Below are 21928 nucleotides of genomic sequence, written 5' to 3'. Positions count from 1 at the left end.
ATTATTTGCAACTATTTGGATCACGATGGTTCCCACTCTCCTTCCTTTCCTCTTCCTCCTTTTCACCTTGTCACGCAAACACAGGCTTTCCTCATACAGGCTTGTCTGTCTGCTGTTGCTCTGCTTCCTTCCCTTCCCCATGCTGCCTCACCCTTGCTTATCACACCAATTAACATTTTTAACTTATGCCACTTTTCCCCCAGTGCTCTCTGCCCCAGTGTCTGTCTCTCTTTGTCACAGCTATATAACTTGTTGGACAAAAATTGCAATTCAAGCCATACCTCCTCGTAATTCTTCGGTAACAATGTTTCTTCTGTATGCTGGGCTGCTTTTCAGTAATAGATAGCTACCTAGGCTACTTGTATTATAAATTTTAATGTAATTCAAAGCTTGCATACCAGCCACAGTAAGTGGAGATGTGGAGAATACAACTCTCCTTTAAACCTGAAACTCTCCATTTCACAGGATGAGGCTCAAATTTTGTGCCCTTAAGTGCTGTGTTTATACGTGAACGTTGTCAGTCTTTCAGTTTGTACAACTTTGTGCAAGTCACAATTTCTTGGGTAATTCTGCCTGTTGATATTGTCTTTATGTCCAAATATAGTGTTATGACTGTTTATACTACTTTTTCAAATTAAACATTAGCAATACGTTGGGCCTGCAGCTAGTGGTGACAAGAGCAATTGCTGGTCATGTGACCATTTTCATACTCGTACAGGGCAGAAACAAAACATGCAATGTCAAAGATGCTGTACAAAAGTGCCAGATAAAACAAAAAAATAGAAAAAATGTAACATCAAATGACCTTAATTACCACCACAAAATATGGTGTGAAAAATCTGTCATGGCAAAGAAAACTTTCCAGAAAATCTACTAGAAGGTCTCTTCTCTGTGGTGCTCTCCACTTGCACAAGCATCTTTAACATTTCAGTGATTCTCTATATCTAATGAGCTCTCGGGCACAGTGCTTTTTCATTATTAAAGTTTTTATTTAAATGTTTTTAATTAAGAATTTTGGGGAAAAAATGTGGAAACGGTTCTAAGTAAGAAAATATAGCTTTTAACCAAAATCACGCACTCCTACTTTCACTTAAATGTATCTGTCAGCATTCTAGGCATATAAATCTTTAGAAGGAAGGAATGGGCTGATACGCTCATTAGTGTGTGTACATATACATGTATGTGCACACATAAACATGCACGTGCGCTGGTGGTGAGCCTAATAAAAGGAGAAGCTTTTCCTGGCAATCAAGCTTCGCTGAAAGGCCCCACATCTCCCTATGTGTCTCATGATTTGGAAAATTCACTCCTAAGTAAAATCTCGTGTGTGTGTGTGTGTGTGTGAGTTTCATAAGAGCTCAGTGGAGAGAGAACATGAATTATAGAGAACAGAGCAGGGTCTTAACCATCCGGTTTGGAATCTCACACGCAAACCTTTTTTTGAATAGCTTCAGTCAAGGCTCCTCATTGTTTCTTTCTCATACATTTGACTCTTCTATGCCCAGTTCAGTTCAGATGACAATCAAAACAGACGTTTGCCACAAATGTGTTAAAAGCAGAACAGTCCAGGATTCCAGTGTAATTTAACAACAAATGAATGGCACAGTTAAGATGAATATCTCTGTCTCTTCCTCCAATCCTTTCCTTTTGTCTTTTTGATTGATCCTTACTTTATCTCTTTCTGCAGCATCTTCACTCCTCACCCTCATTTCCTCCCACATTTCCTCCAGGTTTCCTTATTTAGATAGCTATAGCAACACACGAGTGCGCATGCTTGTAACCTTTCTTGATTACACCTGACCTCCTGACCTGTAATGACACAACTGCCACTTTGATCAGCCAATCAGCATGTGGCGCCACCCAGGTTTTCAGCAGGGCTGCCACTGGCCTGATAAAGCCCTCTGATAGGTCCCTGCTGATGCATTTCCTGTTTTGGTATGCTTCTTCATTTTTTATTTTCTCCACCAGCTGGTCCCTGCATTCCTCAGAGTTGGGGAGGGGGGCAGGGGCATTGCCTGGATGTTTATGTTGCTTGTGCATGTAGGGGTGTGGGTGTGTGCGTGTTTGTAGAGAGGTCTAACCGTGTGTGTGTGTGTGTGTGTGTGTGTTGGGTAGCCTAGATAGTTGGGTCTGGAACCAAGAGGGGGGCAGGGTAGGTGGAGGGGATGGTTGAAATTGGGGGGGAGGGTATGTGAGAGTTGTTTACATGTGTTGGCGAAAGAGAAATGGGGTGCATCATGGGGGTTGTAGGGTGGGGGGTGAATGACATAGAAGGAGGGGATAATGATGGTGAACAGCTGTTTATATGTGTATGTCATGGGGGTGGACGGGTGAGATGGGAAAGGTTTAGGTGTGATTTGGATTTTAGACACTGAGGCTGACTAGGTGTCTACGATTGAAGGTGATATGATTCACAATGTGTTCGTTTGTTAGCGATTGTTGCTAATATAGACTATTATTAGATTAGATTAGATTATTGTTGTTATTCTCTAAGTGTCCACTTCAAGAGCGAATGGATGTAAATGTCTTGGGCTGCATGTGTATTTAGATGGTGATGATCTTTTTCCTCTGTTACCAGGGTCCAGTAGCAGGCTGGTAGCAGACATGCCCAGACATGAAAACTGCTATGCGTACACACAAACACACACACACACACACACACACACACACACACACACACACACACACACACACACACACACACACACACAGTCTTCCTCACTCACACCCTCTGTTGGTCTCTGGGCAGAAGTATGTGCAAATGTATCACTGGACACTGTGCACTAGTGTGTCAAAGAGTTCCTGCAATGGATGTTAAAGTGCGGTGTTTGTCTACCTGAGCAGTCACAACTTTTTGTACTCAAATACCAAAGCATGTGACACATTTGGTGCCCAGGTGAATGAGTTTTATTTTCATGACACCATTCAAGCGTCCAGGGAAGAAAAAAAAAAAACTACAGTACATTTATATACCAGTATTTAAAACTGTATTTTAAATACTAATCCTTAATCAAGTTTTATTACAGTGTTGATGCTATTTATGGTCTTCATTTTTTCTGCAAAAGCTATTAAGTGCATCAACATTCATAACATTATCGTAAGTTTTTTGTGAAACGGACACAGGAAATGCAATGTGTTTTTCACCATGGTTAGTGCTGGCCCTGGAACTTCCCTGATGGATGTAGGAGTGATGCTTGTCTCAGTAGAGAGAATAAAATGTGGTTTTGGCAGGGCTTATGGTGTACTCGTCAGGATTAGTTTATTAAATGTGGTAAAGCTTAAAAAGATCTTTTAGTAGAATGACCTGCGCTTGTAATACGGAATTCATAATTTAGCCTTCAGAGGCTAACATTTTCCTAAAAAAAAATCTGATCTCATTGTGATATATAGAAGTGCCAAAAACTGTTCTCATTTTCACATACACATCTACGATATGATAATAAAGCATCGTCTGTCTTCTTTCATATGGACTATACAGTAGGTCAGAATCGTAATGGCCATTAATATCATTGTCCTGGAGACACACACACACACACACACACATGTGTTGCTAGTAGTCAAAGCTGACCAAGTTATTTGGCTGTTGCTGGGCTGTGGAGGAGATGTCATTGTAATTGGAGGGAGGGCCGGGGTCATGACACTGAACCAACCCACAGCAGGATGCTGTTGGTTAGTGGTCTACTCTCACTGCCACTTATCTTTTAGAGAAAGAAGTGATTTCACTTTGCACTTTTTCTCATGCTTAGCTGTTACTTTGCTAGATGCCTTTTAGGCTCTCAGGACAGCTCAACAGTTGGACTACTTCCCCTGGCTTCTCAGCTTTATTTTACAGTCCCTATTCCCATTTTCTCATCCCACTGTCTCACTTCCTGAGAAGAAGTGAACAGTCAGGTTTTATCTGTCCTTCCCTAGTGACTTTCTTTAGCCCTTCACCTTCCCTTCTCCATGCTGTGTCTCCATCTTTGTCTCTGTTCCTGGAATGGTTTGTACCAAGAGGTCTGGACGGAGGCATGACAGGTCTGTGTGAGTGCTGTGTGTGTGTGTGTGTGTGTGTGTCTGTGTGCGTGTGTGTGTGTGTGTGTGATAAAACGAGTGAATGTGTGGCCCACCCAGGGGCCTGGCAGCAGGAGCTGTTTACAATCATCAGGCTACATCTCTTCTTCTCTCCTGCCCTCTTCCATCATTTTCCTGCCTCTCCCAGCTTTCTTTAGCAGTTTCTTTCTCTGTGATTTAAGATTTTTAAAAAGCACTTCTAGATTATGCAATAAAAAGCTACGAAACTACATAGTAGAGTTCAACACAATAGGAACACAATGAGAGTGTGGAACGTAAGGTAAACAGTTGTGTAACGCCTACTTTACCTGTTTTTTATAGTTAAACTGTTGGTTTTAAGGGTTTTCACAGATTTTGAAGAGCTCAATCAGGTCAGTTTGAAAAATTGTTGTGCTTGGTTTTAACTTCTTGTGAGAATTTCACACCTTAATGTATGAAAGCACTACACGACCATTTTGAAGTGGACCCAAGACCTCTTCATTGTACCATATCAAGTGCCACTTTCCCACTTCACCAAACATACCTAACTCTCAGGAAATATGTCATAGGTGTGATCACAATATCCTTCCTACCCTCAGTTTTGTTGGTTTTAATAACATTGTAATTCAAAGCAAACCTGGTACTGTAGATCAAAGTGAACTGAGATACAGTTTTTTGAAGCACAAATGCAATCTGAAATAGTGAATAGGGTGCCGTTGTTGTATTTTGTTTGTATATGACTTTGGAGATGGATGTTGCCATCAGAGGCCTAGCGATTCACAAAATGATCAAGAGGAAACCACATCCTGAACTGATCACCATAGTTGGTCATTTAATTTTTATTTCACATAAAGACCAGAGATGCTAAATTATGGCAAACGACACAGACAAATCCACAACGCTTAGTTAAGCCTATAAGAACTGTAACCAAAATTTTTTTTTCTTACCCTTGCTCCTCGTCTGCCAAAATCTTTAATCTTGCAGTTGAGCAGATTGCCAAAATTCTGTCCAATAAACAAACCACTTGTGAGTCCATCTTACTTTAGTTTACAAGCCATGGTTCACTTGTAATTGGGTAATATGATCTAAAATGAACCAAAAACAAAGCTGTAGCAAAAATGTCATCTGTGGTTTAGCACAAAGAAAACAGACTCATAGGTTTGATCACACCTTTTAAAACACACTCAGGCTACTACAGTTAAGCCCGTATGGAAAGATATGTAGTAGTTGCTCTTCTCTCCAGTTGAGTTGCCTTTGGCTAAGGCGTATAACCTTCCCTAGCTGATCAAGTATAGCTGGTTATTGGCTAACAGTAAGAAACCAGCAACTCAATTTGCCACCAGTGGTAGTTGATTATCAGATCACAAACCCAATATCATAAAACAAGTCTATACCTGACGGCTATTTACTAATGAACAACAACAGTAACCTATTTTTTATGCTTCTTGCTATCATGACAACTGTTTTCAGGTTGTCTGTCTATCACATTTGAATGAATGTATTATCTCAAGACTGCCTTATGATTTGGCACAAGCGTCCACTTCGACTCTCAGGGTGAATTTGTTAAATTTTTGTGGTCAAAGGTCAAGGTCAGTGTGACCTCATGTATTTCCCATTCTTGTCAACACTATAGCTGAGAAAATGTCATGTTCATGAAATGTAGTAATCCTAGTTTGTTTGCATAATAAAATTTAAAAAAAGGAAGAAGTTATACTTCTTCAGATTTCTGATATTAATTAATTTTTTAACTGGATATCATCATAAGAAATATGTTGCTTGCTTGCATCTATACACAATATACACAGGCAGCAAGTTGAATTTAATAACATTTGGTCATATCTCCTCTGTGTTAACCGGTTTAGGACAGATCTGGATTTTCAGTGAGAATTCCTGCATCTGTGTGATGGTAAAATCAAATGGTTAAAACGTTAATGGACCGTGTCAATGCTCTTTAGCATAACCCATTTTCTTCCTCTATTGAGAATGTTCTCCTAATATGTCCAAATGTATCAACAGTCCCAGTTTTGCGTTTTACACACACACACACACACACACACACACACATCAGCAGGGGGTTACCCTCGGCTCTAATTCTGGCAACCTCACCACTGTGGTCTTTCCCTCTGTCCTCTGCCAACCTCTACTGCTGTGCGGTCAAAATGGATTCTACCGCAATGTGAACACCTCTCTTTGTCTCTCTGCTATTACCACACACACACTGCCACCATCACCAGTACTCAACATGTCTCTGTGGTTTGCTACAGTTTACTCCACCACACCACCCCACTGCCACCGCAGCCACAGGAGCCACAGGCTCACGAGATTTCTCACGCGTCGTCAACACCTCTCTGTTTCAGTGTGTGGTCCAGATTTAACCATAGTATGACAACGGCCCACATCTGTTTGATAAGTTTCTTTTAATAGATTGCTTTTTAAATGGCTTTATCTACTTATACCTTCGGTATTGTACTTCATCGAAAAAAGGGAAATTTATTTTGTCTGACAGTCTCTGGGGGCTGTTTCAACAGCACAGTTTCATATTGTCGGACCATTTAAAGCCTTTTCGGTCTCTGTGACCACAAACGGAACTCCTCTGTTCTTTAATTCAGTCAAGTGTGGTCATTCAAGAAGTCAGTGTACTTGTCCCCCCAGCTCTCAGTCACATCTTATTTAGCTCCACAATAATTCTAGGTACTCAAGATTTTGAGAGCACAAAAGAAAGGCTGATCTCAGGTCGTAAAAGAGCAGTTACAATGTATTTTCTGATGGATTCAATTTTTAAGTTGTCTAGGTTGTCTGAATGGAAGTTGCCATTTGACCCTAAGAGTAGTTTTACAGCTGTTGGAAAAGTCTTAATAGTAATAAAACATTGCTCCAAACTTGTTTCAGTCCAGAGGACATAAAATCTGATACCATTAAGTCTATTCTGTGAATTGAGGATACTGGAAAATGAAGTCAAATCAACTACAGTGTGGTTGAATAATACTCTTTGGAAGCCTCCTTTTGTATTATTTTTTTTTTAGATTTGTTGCATACTTCTGTGCTTACTGTGCAGCATACAGACACATATGAATGCTGATGTGTGTCTTATTTGTTACGCTGTGATGCCTATTCATGTTCCCTGTTCCCAACTCTTAGAGGTGCAGGTTGAATCAGCCTTTTGTGTCCTCAGCTGGTGATGTTGTCATACTGTTTTACATTTTTCACATCGAGGCAGGTTTTTTAGTTTTTTTTTTTTTTCTTACATACTTCAGTCTAAGCTTTTGGATAAGAAAAGACTCACCCCCTTGCACACTTTTTCTTTACTGATTACACCTGAACATCTTCCTGTTTTTTTTTTTTTTTCTGTAGTATAGTGAGTCCTTAGTGTGTTTCTTTTCATCTTTCTGCTCATCGGTTCTCTTTTCACACTCCTCTTTTCCCCTTGTCCCCCTGGGGATGCAAACAGGATTTGTTAGGGTATATGTGTTGTATCTACATAACATACACTCACAACTCACAACCCAGGTTTGATTTGCAGTCATTTCATTGAAGTGCACTTGTACCCTGAGGACCTGCACCAATTACATGTGATGCCAGTAAAGACACAGACCAGTTTCTGCTGAATGTAACTGCTGTGAAAACAGTAAGGAGACACCAATTGTTGTCCCTTACTTGACAACTGTCCCTAATCAGGTGGTTAAGTCTGACAGCGGTCCCCAGACGTGACACAGGGCAGACTGACACACTAAATGCATACTTCCTGGAACAGAACAAGACCTTAAATTAGAGCTTAATAAGGAAATGTATAGATAGCCACCACAAGCAGCTCATAAAGGGGACGTCATGAGCCATGACTTCATACACTGGTTTTTGTTGAAGCTCAGAGTTGCGACTTAAAATTGGTGCCATATTTTCCACTAGGAGCCAGGACCTTCAAATAAGTAGTTTAGGGTGTTGATCTGACCAAACACTATTTAATTAAAAATATTTGTTATGTGTACCTCCTGCTGCTTACCAAGCTACATAATATTATGTTACACGCAGCAAGTGATTGTTAAATGTTAAGAAACAAATGTATTTACTTTTTACTTTGAACCCGAATAGCAAATACTAGCGAATAGTGTTTTCGTTTGTTGTGGACCATCTACGAAGAAAGAAATGGGTGTTTGACATGAGGTGCAGGGTGGACGTGGTTGTATTTAAATTAGTTGCATCTTTCACTGATGTTGCAGAGAACTTGAAGAATAACCTAAGTTAATAAGAAAATTTGATCCACGCTGAGCATATCATGTGTGAACCTGGTCTAATGCCACCCTCATTCAATTTGTTTATTTATATAGCGCTATATCACAACAAAATCATCTCAAGGCACTTTACATAATAGTGTCAGAACCTTATAAATTCATAGAGCGATACTAAAAATCCCCCCTGAGCATCATAGAGTCTGTTTCTAAGAGTTTCCTCAGAAGCATGCACCAATAGCCTGCTCAAGGTAATTTTGTCGGGACACAGTGGTCCTTCTGTTCCTCTTTGCACAAAGGTGCAGATACTGGTCCAGATGCTGCATTGTTGCCTTTCTGCAGCCCTGTCCAGCTTGCCTGGTGTTAACAGCTGTTTTCATGGTATACAGACACTGTACGAGAAGACACAACAAATCTTCTTGTGACTGCACAGATGAATGAGCCATCTTAGAGTATTTGGACCATGCGTTCAGTCTGTTTAGGCTGCAGGTACTGCCATTATGCTACTAGCTTAAGAACAGACCGTTTTTCTGTGTCTGTGTAAAAAAAATTCCTTTTTTTTAGCCTCCATCACACTACTTTAACTTGTGACATTGATTCACAGTCATAAAAGGACAGATTATTACAGCTTAAGTATAACTGACTTGGTGTTATTCTGTGATGGTTAAGTGTCCTTTATTCATATCTTTGAGTGAGGTATATTTTATATACAAATGTAATGGTAACTTGTAAAAGATACAATGTGTGACAGCATTTTAGAAGGTCCTAGTGGTGTAACGGTCTGGAAAATGAATTAAATTTACAATAAACAGAATAAACCACCAGTCAATATGTACATGACAGATATTAATAGCTTTAAAATTTAAGAGCAGTACATGTATTGGAGAGTCTGCAGTAAACAACTTAGTCCTTGAGTTCTCCTGGAAAATAAGGAAAAAAAAATTGACTTAGTATTTCTTAGAAGTTGTCTCTTGTTGAATGAGGGTTGGTTGGAGCCAGGATTTTTGTTTTGGATCCAGCAACTAGCTAATGGTTTGTTCTGGGCATAAGAGGAGTATGTTTACATTACTAGCAGTGTGGGGCCTCGTCCCAGTATTCCTGGATAGCAGCTTGATTCAATTGAAAGCATGGTGAAGATGATGGCAGACTGAGAGGAAAATATCCACTCCTTCAATTTGTCGTCTAGGAAGCATAGTAGGTAACACAAAGAAAACCCTTGGAGGCACGTAATGCCTGATTGTCTTTCTTCACTCTTGTCCTTTTTGGCCAGGCCTCGGTCTTCTCCATAAATCACTCAGTATGTATTCATACATGCACTCCTTCTGTCACACACAAATACACAAATAGATGGAGGCAGACGGACACACAGGAAAGATCGTTTTGGCTCAGATCTCATGGAGACTAAGAAGACATGGGCTTTGCTTCTGCTGTGGTGCAATGTATACATTTGAGACAAAAATATGAATTCTCTCTGCCAGCACTTTCTCTCACTGCGGAAATGTGTCCAGCAGACGCCTGACACACACGCGCACACACACACATTAACACACAAAGTGCGACTCGCTGCCAACAATAAGAAATGTTTAACGAGTCTCAGTGCTTTGTTGATTTCAGTCTCGGGGCTTTGTTGTTTTTGTGAATCGCACTCTCTGAGGGCGGTATTAATCTTCGCCGTGTGTATACACAAGGTGTCCAGCTCTACGCCGCATAACTGGAAATTGTCATGCGACAACGTGTGGTTCAAGTTGGGTGAAGTCTTGTTTGACCATCTGCTTCATTGTTTCTGCTTTTATAAGGTCTGGTGTTTATGGCACTGTGGTAGTCCCCATCCTCAGTCACTCTTTCTTAGCTTATCCTCCTTCCTCACATCTCCTGCCCCTATCCTTCTCCATGTTGCCTCCTCCTTCTCCCCACCCCTCCACTCATTCCTGCAGCAAACGTCCAATGGTGTGGCTCAGTGTTTATGTTTTGGATTCTGCATTCCTCGATGGCAGTGTGCGCGTGTGAGAGACACTAAGGGCTTTGGTGCGGCCATCGATTTCGAGGTGCTTCTCTGGTGTTTTGCAGCTTTCTGCAAAACACATCCTCCTAACTTGGTCTGCACTGTTGCCTCTCTTCCTTCATTACTGCACTTGCTAGAAACCTCCTGTAGTAATTGTAGTCTCCCAAAATTTCCAAAAATAGTGTCTGCTCCCCGACCACCTAAATTATAAATACCAAAACCAACACAAGAGGAGTAATTAATAAGAACTTAATAAAAATACATAACAAAATAAATCAAATAGATTTATTTTGTCTTACTGAAAACTGGCTTTAACATTCATGTAGATGTTGATGATAACTGCTTCAACGGATTTAATTCACTATTATACTCTATTGGCTTTACTCAAAATGTAAATAAACCCACTCACTGTTTTAACCACACCCTTTAGCTTGTTCTGACATACCGTGTCTTTTATCTGTCCATTTTTTAACAACATTTGAATTTACAGTACTAAACTTTACTTCACCTAAGAAAAACACTGTTGACAAAATTGAGGAACTGATTCCATCTTTTATTTTAGAGCCATGTACCAACACAGGGGAGGGCAGTCAACTTAACGTCAAGCATAAATCAACTATACTGTTGATGATTCTGTAGCCTCACTCCAAACAATACTCAATACTATTGCCCCTCTGAAAAAGAAGGTAGGGAATCGGAGGAAACTAGCTCAATGGTACAGTTCACAAATCCGTAGCTTAAAGCATTCATCACGTAAGTTGGAAAGGAGGTGTTGTTCCACTATTTTAGACAAATCTTATCGTGGAGACACAGTTTAATAATATATAAAAAAGCCCTCCATAAAGCTTGAACCACATATTATTCTCCATTAATAGAGGCAAATAAGAACAACCCCAGGTTTCTTTTCAGCACTGTAGTCGGGCTGACAATTCTGTACAAATAAAATAATAATTATTAGAGAAAATATTGATAGCATGGATTGTCATCGCCACAGTCGCTAGGTCGTGTAGATATGCCCTCCACAATATCAGAAAGATCAGACCCTATCTGACGGAATACACGATCCAACTCATTGTACAGGCGTTGATCTTATCTCGCCTGGATTACTGCAATGCACTACTGATGGGTTTACCGGCATCCACGACCAAACCCCTCCAGATGATCCAAAATGCGGCAGCACGCCTCATTTTCAATCAACCTAGAAGGTCTCATGTCACACCGCTCTTCAGATCTTTGCACTGGCTTCCTGTGGCTGCAAGGATCAGGTTCAAAGCTCTGTCTCTTGCCTACAGAGTGGTGAACTCCACAGCTCCATCTTATCTCAATTCAATTGTTCAGGTCTACATCCCCTCCCGTCCACTGCGCTCAACCAGGGAACGTCGTCTGGTGGTACCAGCACCACACAGTCGACACCAAGGAAAACTGTTCAGCTCAGTGATCCCAAGATGGTGGAATGAGCTGCCTATCTCTGCACGCTCAGCCACCTCACTTGCAATCTTTAAAAAACTGCTGAAAACAGAACTCTTCCGCATCTTCCTTTGCACTTAAAAAAAAAAAAAAAAAAAAAAAAAAACAAAAAAAAATTCTACCCTTTCTTTCTAACATCTCTTGAAACAGAAACACTTTTTTGATAGCACTTTGCTTTGATGTTGTTTCTTCTTGACTTAGATTTTGTTTGCTTGCCTTGTTCCTCACTTGTAAGTCGCTTTGGATAAAAGCGTCTGCTAAATGACTAAATGTAAATGTAAATGTAAATGTCTCATGCATTGTGCAACAGCTCTAGATTAATTTGTAAGATCTCACTCTTTGTAATTAGACTGTTCCTTCCCTGTAGAATTTTAATAATGAATTCATCTACACTATCAACACATCTCTTAGACCCCATCCCAACTAAACTGCTCCAGTCCATATTACATCAGATCAATTTATCTTTACTAAAAAGCTACGCACCACAGGTTTTTAAGGTTACTGTAGTCAAACCTCTACTCAAAAAGCCTACCCTGGACTTTTAGACCAATCTGCCCTTTATCTCTAAAATTCTTGAAAAGGTAGTTTCAAAGCAATTATGTAACCACCTGCGCAGGTATAACCTGTATGAAGATTTTCAATCAGAATTTAAAGTGCATCATAGAAATGGCACTGATCTTCTCTTAGCATTCAACACTAGATCACAACATTTTATTACACGGACTGGGGTTAAAGGAACAGCACTAGGCTGGTTTAAATCTTATCTATGAAATAGATTCCAGTTTGTACATGTTGATCATTAGTCTTCCATGCACAAAAAAGTTAGTTACGAAGTTCCAAGTTGCCCAAGTTCTGTGCTTGGGCCAATTCTTTTCGCTCTATATATGTCCCCCTTGGACAATATTATTAGGAAACACTCTATAAAATTCCATTGCTTTGCAATTGATACCCATCTATATTTATCTATGAGACCAAACTAACCAATTAATCAAACTTCAAGCATGCTTATAAAACATAAAGGCCTGGATGTCCTTTAATTTTCTACTCCTAAATTCAGAAAAGACACAGGTAATTTTGTTTGGTCCTAAAAACCTCAGAGACATGATGTCTAATCATATTCTTACCCTAGATAACAAAACATTGGCCTCAAGTATTACTGTGAGGATTCTTGGAGCTAACTTTGACCAGGATATCTTCTTAGCATCATACATAAAATAAATCTCTAGAACTACCTTCTTCCACCTGATGAATATGGGTAAAATTAGGAGCTACCTGTCTCAAAGTGATTCTGAAAAACTAGCCCATGCGTTTGTTACTTTCAGACTGGACTATTGTAATTCACTATTGATAGGATGCCCCAATAACTACTTAAAAAGCCTCCAGTTAATCCAAAGTGCTGCAGACAGGTTTGCAACTGGAATTAGCAAGAGATCATATCTCTCCTACATCCGTTTCTCTTCATTGGCTCCCTGTAAAATCCAGAATAGAGTTTAAAACGCTTCTCCTTACATATAAAGCACTTAATAATCAGGCTCCATCATATCTTAAAGTAGTTCCATATTTCCTTAGCAAAACTCTCCATTGTCAGAGTGCTGGTCTACTTGTCATTACCTTTGTCTTTTCTCTCTCCTGTAGTTGTGCTTCCTTGTCTCTGTACCTTTCTGGAGGTATCCTCATCCTTGGAGCTGTATATCTCCCGAGGGCAGTTATTGGCCCTTCATACCTGCCCAGTGTTTTTGCTGCTTGTTTCCTGTTGTTTTTTGTAGGCTGCTGTTCTTTTCTCTCTCCTCTTTCCACTCAGTCCAACCAATTGAGGCAGATGTCCACCCACCCTGAGTCTGGTTCTGCTGGAGATTTCTTCCTCTAAAGCAGTGCTTTAGAGGCAGTGCTTTAGAGGAAGAAATCCCCCCCCACCTCCAGTTTATCGACTGGTCTTTCACCGTAGCCAAGCCAAGCGCTACATAACCTTCGTCATATTTCCTCGTCTTAACTTTCGGGTGACATCGCACCACTATTTCAGTAGCACTGCTCTAAAGGGACTTTTTCTTCTCCCTTGTCGCCTAGTGCTGCTCAAGTGGGGTTGTTGGGTTTGTCTGTCTATGCCAGTATTTTTGTTTTTCACAAAAAAAATTGAAATTAGTATAAGACAATGTAAAACACTGATGGACTTTAACATGCAAAAGGAAAATACACTGATGCTTGTTGATTTTGTCTTTTATAGAACTAAAACACATGTATTGCTGTTTTCAATATTAAAAAAGTTGTAAGTGAAAATCCTTAATTTTTATGCTGCTTATCCTGTAACATAAACATTGTGTACTTGAACTGTTATGGGACTTTGTAATATGATGAATACTTCCTGTGGTTTTTCTTTTCATTTTCTGTTTTAAGGAGGATATTGTAGGAAGCCTATTGGTTGGCTCATGAAACATATTTTTGATGCACGGTGATGTAAAAACACACAGAAAATGAGTTTCAAACCTCTGTTTACCTTTTATAATGTGGCTATTTTTCTGTCAAATTCAACTATCTGAAAACCCTATGTAGCATCTGAATCCTATCTAGGCCAAATTGTGTCGGCAGTTAGTCAGCTGACGTGGGCTCTTTATGATTCTTAGTGATAATTCCCAGTGATAATGTTTGAAGTATGGTGCTTGTCTTTTATGTGTATGACAAAGCTCTAAGTAGCGTGTATGCAGTCACAAAGCCACCCAGCTCTTATTTATCTAGTCCTATTCTGTCATTTTGTTTTATATTGATGTTTTATGTCGGTCCAAAACACATGAAAACATGCAGCTGAGCACAAACATTTACACATGCACAAGTGTAAACATACAGTATTAATACCAGAGACTCTTGCTGTGGGTCATCCCAGTCAAACATGTTTTGGAGTAGAGAACGCTAACTCTATTCTGCATCTTTGGCTGAGTGAGCTTCATGTTGTCTCCCCCTTTGAGAATTAAACCATGCTATGTGGTAATTATATGCATGTTTCTCTTGGTATTTTGGGGGTTGGAGACAGACAAAGTAACATTCACATCAGAGCCAGACCATTCCTTAACGCCTACACACTGACCCCAAACAAAATATTCCACATATTTAAACAGAATACTTGATTGACAACTGTGTATATGGAAGCAATTTATTTTATAGTAACATGCCTTTATAGAAATAAAGTGAGAATTTTATGATTGACATCATACATAATGACATTTGACTATTTGTCATTCTGCAGTGAAAACTGTAGTTTGGTGTAATCATTAATAACTCTGGGTACATTTGTAACACAAAATCCAACATGCAGTGATAAAAATGTCCCATGGACTGTACAGCAAGTGCAGTTCCATCATCAGAAGTTATGATCAGTTTTTATATGAAGTCATGTAATTGAAGGACGACAATGGTTCAGTTCCAGTTGTGATTGATAACAGTGAATTATTGTTGCCAGGTGTCCATGGGAGAGGCTGAGGGGGATAGGCTATGGATATGTGTGCTTGTTTGCACCCACTGACCTGTTGTTTTTTTTTTTTTTGTTTTTTTTTTGTATGTGTGTTTGTGCAGACGTGAAAGCATGCATATGTGTGTAGTGTACTGTACTCTACGCTGGCCTGATACAGACTACGGTTGGGCCAGTGATGCATTAGCCATGGCCAGAGTTGGGTTAGTATGGAATAAATAATGGATACCATCCTTTCCCTCTGAATAAATCAAGACCAGAGAAATGGAGAGAGACGTGAGATTAAATGTGGGAGAGAGTTGGAGAAATTGAAGGCCAGAGAGAAAGGGAGCATTTGTGCAACTGGGAGAGAAATATAGAGGGAGAAACAGTGTCCTGAATTTCAAATCACTATCTCTCCTCTTGCCTTTGGAAGAAGAGGAAATGGTTTAAGGAAAATGCAGTTTGATGTGCTTTTATTGCACAAAAACGGTTTGGGAAATGATTTTAAGTTGAGTTAAGTTAAAATTATGCAACCATTACTCTTTATTGTTAGGTGGCAACTCAGTGGTTTCTTGTCTAATTTCTCTCTATATGTTCTCTGCCTCTGCATCCCAGGCGCCGGGCCAGACATTCACCTTCCCTGACATCTTCCCGCAAAAGGATCAGGCGCTGGTAGAGGGTTCGGTGGAGGAGATGCAGGAGAAGTTCATGGAGGATGAGAAGCAGAGGCAGAAACCTGACCCCAGGAGAGGAGGGGTCACAGAGTGGTTCGGACTCTGAGACAACCCACTGACCGGGAGCTGTATGCATGTATGTGTGTGTGGGTGTTTTGACTGGAAGCAACATGTATTGATTTACAATGCGACTGTTGTGATGTCACTTCTATTTCTGTAAGAAACACTCTTGAATGTGTAGTAAAAAAGAATAAGCGTGTGCGCGGGCGTGTGTGCGTGGAGACCGGAGACGTGTTGGGTGTGTTTGTTTTGTGAGACTTCGCTGCACGAACCGGAGCCAGAACAGAATCACAGGAGGAGGAGAGTGGCCTAGGTCCATCTTTCATGAAACCAGCCCACCATACAGAATCTCTTTCACCTTAAATGACCCCCTTTTTTCCCTCCTCCTACTCCTCCTGTTCCACCTCTTTTTCCTTTCACTCCTCCTCCTTGGCATCAGTACCTCAGCACCTCCTACTTTTTTTTTTGTCTCTCCTTCTTCCTCAGGAGTTTCCTTGCTGTCCGTCTCCTCTGTTGTCCCTCTTGGTCCTTGTCCCTGTCCTACACTCCTCTTCCTCTGCCATGCTGGGAAGTGGTACACTGTGGTATACCTAGTAGCCCTGACTTTCAGCCAGTTGGATCAGACTACCTGGACAGCCCACATCTTTTCCTCTTTTATGAGTTGGATTAATTGACCACTTTAGGTAAACAACAATTGAGATGCTGTTTCAGCAAAGCAACGACATGGAATTTGCTGGAGTGTTTTATTATTTTGTGGTAGCACCTCCTGCCATAACTCTGAGAAACGCTTGTACCCAGTGTTTGTGTGTGTGTTTGTTTGCTTAGCATACTGGACTTGCCAGTGATTCTAATTGTAAGTGCTGGTGGAATAAGAACTAATAAACAGTCACTTGTCCAAAAGTCCTGTGCTTACTTTTTCTTGTGTTCTCCTCGCCTCATCTCCCATGGCTGCTGCGCTCAACAACTGGCACTTCAAGACACTGTTCTACACAAGCTGGCGCGTGCCAACATGGTCTGGTAGCTGTTTTGACAAAGTAATGATCTGTGTTTGAGTCGGACCACTGGAGGACTGAGCTCTCTTACGGTAATAAAGCCCACAAAAGGGAGGGACCACTCTTGGGCTTGCTTAGACCATCCATTATCCTGCGAAGCCAAGGTTACAGTAAGTGTCCCCCAGCCGTGACCACTAATGCTGGCTGGCTAATACAAAGGTCCAGTCCCTGACCTCACCCGGCCAACTCGGCTATCACTAAAGAGAATGTCAATATTGATCCTGTTGGCCCATTGTCTGCTGCCTGGAACCACTCGCCCCCTGCGTTGCTATAAAGCAATCTGATTTGGAACAAAAAAGGCGCTCCGCTAAACAGCCACTCTTGTTTCTTTTTTGTCTGTCTTGTTCTTACTTTCTCACTTTTTGTTTTTTCCCCTCTGTCTCTGTTAGTTCTGTCTCTGTTGCCCAGTCTGGACCTCTTGAGAAACAGCTGCTTAACCAACAGAGAGGGAGACCAAATTCCTGTTCTCACTCTCCTCCCGGCCTAAACAGACCCCACATGAAAGTTGGGAAATCAAGTTCTGGTGTTTGCCAAGCAGTAATCTGTCCCTGTTTTCTTCCTGTTCTTTGTCATGGGGATACCCTGTTCCTTCTAAATTAAATACACAACTTGTACATGCCTACTGAGTCTCTTCCTTGTATCTTTAAAGTAGCATTGAGGTACTGATATTATATCTCTGTTTAAAGCCTGCTGATTAGTGGTGGTCATGTTGTGTGTTGGACGTTCTGGATAGTGCTACTCAAACATGACAAATTTCATAGTGTACAGACACTGAGACACATGGTTAATGAGCTCATCTCTTGCTCACACAGATAAATGTCTCTTAGTCATTTTAGCTCTTTATAAAGAGCAAGTAAACAGGAACAACTCATTAACTGAATAAGAAAAACAACAGAAAAATATTCACGGGGCGGAATGAGTAAAACAATAAATGAAGTCATAGACGGTGAAGGCGATTGAGACATACCGTGTAACATGGTGTTCTCTTAATGGACAGGTTCAGAGTGATTACAATAATATGTGTCTCTAACCATTTGCATTAAACTGAAATTAAAAAATTGATCGATTTGTATGCAACATAATAGTTTTACTGACAATATAACGGGGATATAATTATAATATGAGCTGAGGACGGATACACTTTGATTTAAGTGATAACATCTGTGGAGGACCTGCCAAAGTTGTGCAGTGTTTGGGCGTGAATAAAACAGATTGTTTCTCTTTCCAGAGAAGAAAACAGTTTGAGCTCAAAATGTAACATTTACTTATAAGACAGGAAAAATGCCATTAATGCAGTTTTAAATCACATTCCTTAAGAAAAGGATTAGCTTTATATGATATATAATAATCAGAGATCTTCAGGAGAACAGGCTTGAAAAGGGCTTCTTAAATATATGGTAGTCTGTTGTGATGGAGTGGCGTGGTCTTTTGGTCATTTTGGAAACGGACTATACTGCATTACCCTGGCGATGGGACATGAAATAGGACTCAAACGTGGCGATCGTTCGACTTCACAAAGACTCCACAAAGACATCGTTCAATCGCACTTGCACTGATTTTATATCCCCTCCAGGCACCGAGCAATCCAGCTGATTGCTCTTATGAAAATAGAGTACCAGAGCTGGAGATGGGCGGGATTTCAGTGGAGATAGATGCCTAGATGCTGGGAAACTGATGTGTTAAATGAGGAATTTGAGTTTATGTTAGCAGGTGTTTGGAGCTCCTGCAAGAGTACATAAGACCGGTCTTTGCTAATTGAGACCAGCCAGATAGTTGCCTCCTGCAGAGAGCTGCAAACCAGTCAGTGTTAAAAAAAAACTTTCCTCAATGGAAGTATTTTTTTTACTTAAATAAGAGCCTATACAAAAAAAAAAAAAACCCAAAACAAAACAATTAATGACTGCTCAACAGCTTCAAAGACCCTTTTTGTTCCACAGCTCCATAGACCTTCACTCCTCCTTTTGCACTCATTTCTTCATGTTCTTTCCATGCCTCTCCTTTCTCCTCATACCCAATAAAAAGCTGCAAGCACAATGTGTCCCCCCAGTCCGGCCCTGTCCATGCAGCTGGCAGCCATTTCCCTGTTTGTTAACACAGTGTTCTCCCTGAATGTCAGATGATGCTGTGTGGCTGGAGTGTGAAGGAACAGGGGGATGGAAAGATGGATGGGCATGTGAGCGAGCCCCTGCACATTGAGTTACAGTTACAGATTTATAGGGATCTATGTATGCTGGGGAAGATGTGTCACATATTGCAACGCTCCACGCGTTGCGGATGCAGGCGGAGCATGTGCGTGCGAGACGCAGAAAGCTCAGGAAGGACGGAGTGAGAGAGCGGATAGAGGTAAGGGAGAAAGTGGAGAGGGTGAAGTGAGAGTGAAAAAGATGACATCACTGAGAAAATGCTGAGCTGGATTTAAGGGGTGCTAGATGAAAGAGGTTTACTCCCACAGTGCACCATCTCTCCTCTCCCTGAGATGTACAGTGCAGGTCGTGTTCCCATCACTACACAGTTAGTTAATGGAAGGGGGGTTGAATATTTTAAACAGCTCTTCACTCTCCCCTCGCCCTTCCCTTCTTTTTTTCTTGTTCACTTGTGCATTAGTCAAGTGCACACATGACCCTGTTTCTGCTACTGCAGTCCACATTTGGAATCTGCATGACATCATGCTGTATTTTTAGGGATCAGTGGGATGAGTGGCGATATGGTGAGAGTCCTCACTATGGGACGCATCTCTCCTCCGTGCTGGCTGTAGTAACTGCCCACTTGCAAGGGAACGGTTCATCTACAGATGCATTCCTGCATCCTGCAAGGAATTCAGATCAAGCATCTCACTGTAGTGTGTGTGAAAAGTAATTGATAAAAATTAATGAGCTTTTGCTATATTATAGAGACTATAGGGAAAAAGAACAGTACAGGTGGAGCTAATTTAAACCACTATGTAAAAGAATCTAAAGTACTACATCATTGTTTATTAGCTGATTTAGTTTTTATTTAAAATCTACATCTGCAAAGTAACTAAAGCTGTCAGATAAATGTTGTGGAGTGAAGATACAAGGTGTTGTTGCTCAGTTTTTTTACAATCCCCAACTGTAAAATTGCACACAGACATATAGCTACACTTTTACTTTCCTTACCAGGCTTTAGTGCAGATGCACACACTCGTACACACTCAACTTGTGCTCACTAAGACAACCAGGGCTGCCTGCTGAGGATTCTGACGGCCTCTCTTGGACTAGCGCCATGTGCATTCCTCCTTCCCCAGGTTGCCATTGGTTCATCTGAGCTCAGCCAGTGCACTCTGTCACCCCTTAAGTGTGTATATATATGCGCATGTGTGTCTGCGTCAATGTGAGTCCATGTACCATATGCACCCTTACACACACACACACAAAAAAAAAGTTGACATCTTCTGTTTTTCCAAGAATTTACTACACACACGCACGCACACAGTTGATGCTTGTGTTCATGCCTCCTTGTGAACCTCTCACACATACATTAAATGCACCCTGATGTGGCCCCTCTGTGTGTATACACAGTCAAACTATACTCACATCTATACACTTATTGGCTTAGAGCCAGGAACAACAACTGAAGGAGGACAGTGGTAAAGAAAGAAGTATTTTTTTTGTATGACAGATAATCTGTTGTTATACATATAAAGCACTCAGCAAAAAGGGAATTCATTTAGTAGAAAAAAGCATAATGTACATGTCATAATAAATATGTTGCTCTTCTTGAAAGTGAAGTTAAAAAATAAAGCAAAAGCAATACAATAACTACTTAATATACTATTCTTTGTTAAAATCATACATTTTGCGCAAATCTATAAAATTGATAACAACAGGTGTCTGATTAATGTGGTAAAGTTAGGGTCTAAAGGAAAAAGCAATGCATATAATTAAATTAAAATCCTCACATTAATCCCATTAATCTTTGCAGATTTAAAGAAAACATTGCTTTCATTTGATAAACATTTCAGAATTTTCTTTAATTGCTCATTTTTCTCATATTTTGTCTTCTATTCATCTGAAAGGCTCTTCCACCACTGTTTGTTTATTCAAGTTGGCAGCATCTTGTGCTCGTCTGGTTTATGTAAAACATGTTATTGCTTCCATGTTCGTCCACTGGCTTTCAGTGGAACGCAAATGATAAATCAGGAACACCAGCCGTGTCATACTGGTTTCTCCCACAGTACTGATGCTTAATAACAGCTGAATTCTGTTTTCTAACTTGGTGCTTCTGCAGAAATTCTTCCTCTCTCTCCGTCTGTCTCAACATCAAATGGGATCAATTAGAAGTCCTGACAATGGAAGATGGCACATGCCAGCCTTCATTGCTAAGAGGGACTAGCAGGGTCTTTGATCCGTGTTTGAGCTGAGAGATTTATTTATGGTGACCAAGAGGGGGAGGAGCCATTGAGCATTGTTTTTTGTGGCATATTGTTTGTGAGGCTTATGCGCAGCCGTCTGTCTGAAAGAAGGGAAGAATTTCTCCCAATACTCCATTACAGCTTATCTGCTATCAACACAATGCTTCTGTAGCGACTGGGTGGTCTCTGTCCCTGCCAGCTGTTCGTCACATACATTTGCATTTTAAATAACTTACTAATAGAGACACGTATATAAGAAGAGCAAAGGATGAGAAGGAAGTTGGTTTGATCTATATGGTATGTGTGGGTTTCAGGGAGAGAAAGAGAAGGATTTAATGGTTCAAATGGATTCAGTTGTCATAATAGAAATCAACTGAGGCCTGGCCACCCATCTGGACTGCAGAACACTGATCCCTGGTCTGCGCACATACACATATGTGCACTTGTGCAGTCAGTGAACCCCTCACTGATGGAATTGTACTGGCTGGAGGCTTTGCCAAGTCAATAACACAGGCTGATCCCTGATGCTGAACTTCCTGGAAGTACCGGCTAGGCTCAGCGCTTCATGTACCTGCTCAGTGCTCCAACTATCGCCTGGCTGCCCAGT

At 40.7% G+C, this 21928-nt stretch overlaps 1 protein-coding gene across 1 annotated transcript in view; it reads left to right on the top strand.

The window, feature by feature from the left end:
* mrpl23 (mitochondrial ribosomal protein L23) overlaps nt 1-16797 on the top strand; it is a 37209-nt gene extending 20412 nt beyond the window's left edge. Inside the window, exon 5 of the mRNA XM_026365102.1 lies at nt 15779-16797. Within this exon, the coding sequence (XP_026220887.1) occupies nt 15779-15943 (165 nt within the window). The 3' untranslated portion in view covers nt 15944-16797. The remainder of the gene's footprint in view (nt 1-15778) is intronic.
* The last annotated feature ends 5131 nt before the right edge of the window (nt 16798-21928 follow it).

The sequence above is a fragment of the Anabas testudineus genome, chromosome 6 (assembly GCF_900324465.2).
Source record: "Anabas testudineus chromosome 6, fAnaTes1.2, whole genome shotgun sequence".
Taxonomy (NCBI): Eukaryota; Metazoa; Chordata; class Actinopteri; order Anabantiformes; family Anabantidae; genus Anabas; species Anabas testudineus.
The sequence above is the reverse complement of the archived record's forward strand: the minus strand, read 5'-3'. Positions and strand labels throughout refer to the sequence as shown.